Raw genomic sequence first — 6,596 nt, forward strand, 5'->3', positions numbered from 1 at the left:
GGAGACATTTCAGGATCCAGCCTCACCCTTCCCATTGGATCCAGAGGAGACATTTCAGGATCCAGCCTCACCCTTCCCATTGGATCCAGAGGAGACATTTCAGGATCCAGCCTCACCCTTCCCATTGGATCCAGAGGAGACATTTCAGGATCCAGCCTCACCCTTCCCATTGGATATAGAGGAGACATTCCAGGATCCAGCCTCACCCTTCCCATTGGATCCAGAGATATTTCAGGATCCAGCCTCACACTTCCCATTGGGTCCAGAGACATTTCAGGATCAGCAAGTTTTAGTGGGAAAGGGGCAATTTTTCACGGGAAGGGGAGGTTGTACATAAGGAATATTCTGCAGGGAATGGAGTGCTGGTGCACACACAGTTTTCCATGGATCAGTATTCCATGGATCCATACATACCCACAGCAAACACCGTCACCCCCAGATCCTGCAGGGCCTGGGCTTCGGCTTCCACGGAATCGCTGGATTTCCCATCCGTGATCAAAACAACCACCTGTGGGAATAGGGGGAGGACAAACCAGGGAAGGCAAGGGAAACATGAGGAATTCCTGAGAATTTCCCACTGGGAGCCAGGCTTTGGATGGAATTCCTGTCCTGAGATTAAATCCTGAGAGGACCCAACACCTCCAGGGTAATTCCCAGGGAATCGGATTCCAGGAGCTCTGCCTGTGTCCCAGCACTGCATTCCAGGCATTTCAGGATCCAGCCTCACCCTTCCCACTGGATCCAGAGGAGACAGTTCAGGATCCAGCTGAAACTATGTCCAACTCAGAAATCCAACTCAGTGATCCCAGACCTTCCACTACTTCCAGCTCAGCCTTCCCAGACCTTCCACTACTTCCAGCTCAGCCTTCCCAGACCTTCCACTACTTCCAGCTCAGCCTTCCCAGACCTTCCACTACTTCCAGCTCAGCCTTCCCAGACCTTCCACTACTTCCAGCTCAGCCTTCCCAGACCTTCCACTACTTCCAGCTCAGCCTTCCCAGACCTTCCACTACTTCCAGCTCAGCCTTCCCAGACCTTCCAATACTTCCAGCTCAGCCTTCCCAGACCTTCCAATACTTCCAGCTCAGCCTTCCCAGACCTTCCAATACTTCCAGCTCAGCCTTCCCAGACCTTCCAATACTTCCAGCTCAGCCTTCCCAGACCTTCCACTACTTCCAGTTCAGCATTCCCAGACCTTCCACTACTTCCAGTTCAGCATTCCCAGACTTTAAACAACTTCCAGGTCCGGGACGCCAAACAGGCCACAGGCCTTGGGATAACGGAGCTGGAGGTGTGATGCCTGCCCCCCCCACCCAGCCGGAATTCCCAGGGATATCCCACCTTTGCCGCCTCCTCTCTCCGCGTGTCCGGCCGGGACAGGATCCGGGTGGCAAAGGCCAGGGCTGTTCCCGTCCTCAGGCTGCTGCCTCCCAGGGATGGATCCAGAATTCCAGCCAGCTTTTCCCTGACGGTCGCAGGGTCTGTGAGCTCGATGCTCATCCTGGGAATGAGGAATGGCGGGATAAGGAGCGAGGAAACGCAGCGAGGATAAGGAATAAGGGAATGAGCAGCGATAACGTGGATCTTTAGTTGGCGTTTTCCCAGAGAAGCTGTGGCTGCCCCTGGATCCCTGGAAGTGTCCAAGGTCGGGTTGGAGCAACCTGGGATAGTGGGAGGTGTCCCTGGGGTTGGAACTGGATGGGCTTTAAAGTCCCTTCCAACCCAAACCATTCCAGGATTTTCAGAAATGAGGGGGTTTAGGATCCATCCCCTGTGCTTCCAGGTCTCTCTCCAGCATAACCATTCCCAGACAAGGGAAACGCTGGATCCAGGAAGGAAAACAAAGCTCTGGATGCTCCTGGCACAGCCTACCCCCAAATTCCAGTTCCAAATGGGGCCACAGAGTCCTTGGAGCCCCTTGCAGGGCCTAAAGGGGCTCCAGGAGAGCTGGAGAGGGACTGGGGACAAGGCCTGGAGGGACAGGACACAGGGAATGGCTTCCCACTGCCAGAGGGCAGGGTTAGATGGGATATTGGGAAGGAATTCCTGCTGGGAGGGTGGGGAGGGGCTGGAATGGATTTCCCAGAGAAGTTGTGGCTGCCCCTGGATTCCTGGAAGTGTCCAAGGCCGGGTTGGAGCAACCTGGGATAGTGGGAGGTGTTGGGGTTGGAAGTGGATGAGCTTTAACATCCCTTCCAACCCCAACCCTGCCGTGATTCCAGGATCCCATTCCCCTCTCCACGCCAGGGAGCGCAGGGAATGAGCCCCAGAGCCCCGTGATCCTAAAACCCCAATATGACCAAAACCAGGAATCCCAAATTTGGGGACTGGGGAACTTCTTGGAGCCGGGATGGACTCCATCCTTCCTGGCCTCCAGAGCTTCCCGGGAGAGGCGAGCACCTCGAGAGGATGGGGATGGGTCAGCTCTGGAGCCGTGGAGACATGGTTGGACATCTGGACTTACAGGGCTGTAGGAACCCCACAGGAGCTGGTGATGGTGGAGGAAGGATGGACCCACCTTGGTTTATCCCCATGGCCAAGCACCTCGAGGTGCTGGTGGTGCTGAGGGTTGAACCCTCAGCTCAGGAGGTTGAACCCTTGCTCAGGAACTCAACCATGGGGTCATGGTTGCCCATCTTGAGTTACAGGGCTGTAGGAACCCTACAGGAGCTGGAAGGGGAGACAGGACTGACCCACCTTGGCTCCTCCACATGACCAAGCACCTCGAGGTGCTGGTGGTTGAATCCTTGCTCAGGAACTCAACCATGGGGACATTGTTGCCCATCTTGAGTTATGGGGCTGCAGGAACCCTACAGGAGCTGCTGGAGGTGGAGGAAGGATGGACCCACCTTGGTTTATCCCCATGGCCAAGCACCTCAAGGTGCTGGTGGTTTTGAGGGTTGAACTCTTGAGCCATGGGGACATTTTTGCCCATTTTGAGTTATGGGGCTGTAGGAAACCTACAGGAGCTGGTGATGGTGGAGACAGGACTGGCCCTCCTTGGTTCCTCCCCGTGGCCAAGAACCTGTAGGGTCAGAGGGCTGAACTCTTGACCCGTGGGGACGTGGTTGCTCACATGAGGTTATAGGGTTGCAGGAACCCTACAGGAGCTGCTGGAGGGGGAGGAAGAACTGACCCTCTTTGGTTCTTCACCATTGCCAGCACTTGTAGGGTCAGAGAGTTGAACTCTTGACCCATGGGGACATGGTTGCCCACATGAGGTTCCAGGGCTGTAGGAACCCCACAGGAGCTGCTGGAAGGGAAGGAAGGATGGACCCACCTCGGTTCCTCCCTGTGACCAAGCACCTCGAGGTGCTGGTGGTTGAATCCTACTCATAAACTCAACCCTTGCTCCAGAACTCAAGCCATGGTTGGCCCTAGAGGGTTCCAGGGCTGTAGGAACCCCACAGGAGCTGCTGGAGGGGGAGGAAGGATGGACCCACCTTGGTTCCTCCCCATGGCCAAGCACCTCGAGGTGCTGGTGACATTGGTGAGGGTTCAACTCTTGAACCACGGGGACATGGTTGGCCATCTGGACCTATAGGACTGTAGGAATCCTACAGGAGTTGCTGGAGGTGGAGACAGGACTGACCCAGCTTGGTTCCTCTCTGTGGCCAAGCACCTCAAGGTGCTGGTGGTGCTGAGGGTTGAACCCTCAGCTCAAGAGGTTGAACCCTTGCTCAGGAACTCAACCATGGGGTCATGGTTGGCCACAGAGGGTTCCAGCGCTGTAGGAACCCCACAGGAGTTGCTGGAAGGGAAGGAAGGATGGACCCACCTTGGTTCCTCCCCCAGGCCAAGCACCTCGAGGTGCTGGTGGTTGAACCCTTGCTCAGGAACTCAACCCTTGCTCCAGAACTCAAGCCATGGTTGCCCCCAGAGGGTTCCAGGGATGTAGGAACCCCACTGGAGCTGCTGGAAGGGGAGGAAGGACGGACCCACCTTGGTTCCTCCCCGTAGAGCGCCACTCCCAGCCGGATCCCTCCTTTCCCCATTCCCGGGTTCTCCAAGGAACGCGCCGTGCTGCCGACGAAGTCCCGGAGCAGCCGGGAGCTCTCCCTGCCCTCGCCCTGGGATTGTCCCACGAGGAACAGAACGTCGGCCAGCTCTGCTGTCCTGCAGGCTGAGAGGGAGGAGAGGGGCAGGGGGGTTCATCCCACCCCTTGGAATGAGCCCGGGAGCAGGGAAACCCCCCCGGAGACCCGCGAGCCCCCGGGATTCCACAGCGAGGGAAGAGAGGCAGAGGTGGGATAAAGTGGATAATCAGGAGCTTCCCATAGCAACAGGATCCATTTCCTCCTAATTCCTCCTTTTCATGTTCTCACCCAGGAAAATTTTCCCATCCAAAGATGCCTCTGGATCCCTGGAATTGTCCAAGGTCAAGTTGGATGGGGCTTGTGGGTAATCAAGGGCTTCCCAGAGTGACAGGATTTGTTGTCCTTAATTTCCTCCTAATTCCTCATTTCCATGTTCTCATCCAGGCAAAGTTTCCCACCTGAGATGCCCCTGAATCCCCGGAATTGTCCAAGACCAAGTTGGATGGGGCTCGTAAGTAATCAGGGGTTTCCCAGAGCAACAGGATTCATTTCCCTCTAATTCCTCATTTTCATGTTCTCACCCAGGAAAATTTTCCCATCCAAAGATGCCCCTGGATCCCTGGAATTGTCCCAGGTCAGGTTGGATGGGGCTTGTGGGTAATCAGGAGCTTCCCAGAGCAACAGGATTTGTTGTCCTTAATTTCCCCCTAATTCCTCATTTCCATGTTCTCATCCAGGCAAAGTTTCCCACCTGAGATGCCCCTGAATCCCCGGAATTGTCCAAGACCAGGTTGGATGGGGCTTGTGAGTAATCAGGAGCTTCCCAGAGCAACAGGATTCATTTCCCCCTAATTCCTCATTTTCATGTTCTCACCCAGGCAAAGTTTCCCATCTGAGATGCCCCTGGATCCCTGGAATTGTCCCAGGTCAGGTTGGATGGGGCTTGTGAGCAATCAGGAGCTTCCCAGAGCAACAGAATTTGTTGTCCTTAATTTCCCCCTAATTCCTCGTTTTCCTGCATCCATGCCAGGAGCAGGATCAGAGGCAGGAAAAGGAGCAGAGCCCTGATTTCCCAGAAATCCTAATCCCTGCCTTTTGGGACCAGTTCAGGTGCTCTGTTATCCACATAATCCCAACTAAAAGGATCCTATGGAAAAGTCAAAGGGAGCAGCACTGCAGCTCCCCCTGGGATCACCCATGGGTGTATCCATGGGTGCATCCATGCCAGGAGCAGGAGCAGAGGTGGGAAAAGGAGCAGAGCCCTGATTTCCCAGAAATCCTAATCCCTGCTTTTTGGGACCAGCTCGGGTGCTCCGTTATCCACATAATCCCAATTAAATGGATCCTATGGAAAAGTCAAAGGGAGCAGCACTGCAGCTCCATCCTGGGATCATCCATGGCTGTATCCATGCCAGGAGCAGGAGCAGAGGCGGGAAAAGGAGCAGAGCCCTGATTTCCCAGAAATCCTAATCCCTGCCTTTTGGGACCAGCTCAGGTGTTCCGTTATCCACATAATCCCAACTAAAAGGATCCTGTGGAAAAGGATCCATGGGTGTATCCATGGGTGCATCCATGCCAGGAGCAGGAGCAGAGGCGGGAAAAGGAGCAGAGCCCTGATTTCCCAGAAATCCTAATCCCTGCCTTTTGGGACCAGCTCAGGTGCTCCGTTATCCACATAATCCCAACTAAAAGGATCCTGTGGAAAAGTCAAAGGGAGCAGCACTGCAGCTCCACCCTGGGATCATCCATGGGTGTATCCATGGCATGAAATCCTTGGAAAAGGCCTTTTCCTCCCTGATGTGTCCCATCACCCCCCCCAAGGTGCTGCATTCCCACTTTTCCAGACCTTCATGGGCAGCCCCAGCTCCGTAGGACACCCCAGCCAGGGCCAGCGCCAGGATCCGGGCACACAGCAACATTTCCCTTGGGAAGAAGCTCCTTCTGGATTCCTGGGATCAGCCCAGAGCCTGGGAAGTTGTTCATCTGCGGGGAAAAAAAGAGGATTTAGCTCCAGGTTTGGAGTGGGAAGAGGAGCTTTTCCCCAGCTCATCTTGGTTTAAAAAATGGGCATTGAAGTCCATAAATCCCGGAATTCCTTCCTCTTTGCCCATCCTGGGGAATGCTCAGCTTTGCTCCCTCAGAACTTTAAAAAAACCAGAAAATTAAAACAGAAAATTAAAACAGAAAATTAAAACAGAAAATTAAAACAGAAAATTAAAACAGAAAATTAAAACAGAAAATTAAAACAGAAAATTAAAACAGAAAATTAAAACAGAAAATTAAAACAGAAAATTAAAACAGAAAATTAAAACAGAAAATTAAAACAGAAAATTAAAACAGAAAATTAAAACAGAAAATTAAAACAGAAAAATAAAACAGAAAATTAAAACAGAAAATTAAAACAGAAAATTAAAACAGAAAATTAAAACAGAAAATTAAAACAGAAAATTAAAACAGAAAATTAAAACAGAAAATTAAAACAGAAAATTAAAACAGAAAATTAAAACAGAAAATTAAAACAGAAAATTAAAACAGAAAATTAAAACAGAAAATTAAAAC

General features: G+C 52.5%; 1 protein-coding gene across 1 annotated transcript in view; it reads right to left on the bottom strand.

Moving 5' to 3' along the window:
• Positions 1-414: 414 nt before the first annotated feature.
• Positions 415-6,596, bottom strand: part of LOC120324875 (collagen alpha-1(XX) chain-like) — a gene marked incomplete at its 3' end in the record, with an annotated part of 16,308 nt that continues 10,126 nt past the window's right edge. Inside the window, exons 3-6 of the mRNA XM_039389542.1 lie at positions 5,884-6,020; positions 3,943-4,123; positions 1,342-1,501; positions 415-508 (exon numbers count right to left, since the gene is read on the bottom strand). Of these exons, the coding sequence (XP_039245476.1) occupies positions 415-508; positions 1,342-1,501; positions 3,943-4,123; positions 5,884-5,956 (508 nt within the window). The remainder of the gene's footprint in view (positions 509-1,341; positions 1,502-3,942; positions 4,124-5,883; positions 6,021-6,596) is intronic.

Source organism: Pipra filicauda, unplaced genomic scaffold, assembly GCF_003945595.2.
Source record: "Pipra filicauda isolate LSUMZ 115617 unplaced genomic scaffold, ASM394559v2 scaffold1261_size30651_pilon, whole genome shotgun sequence".
NCBI lineage: Eukaryota > Metazoa > Chordata > Aves > Passeriformes > Pipridae > Pipra > Pipra filicauda.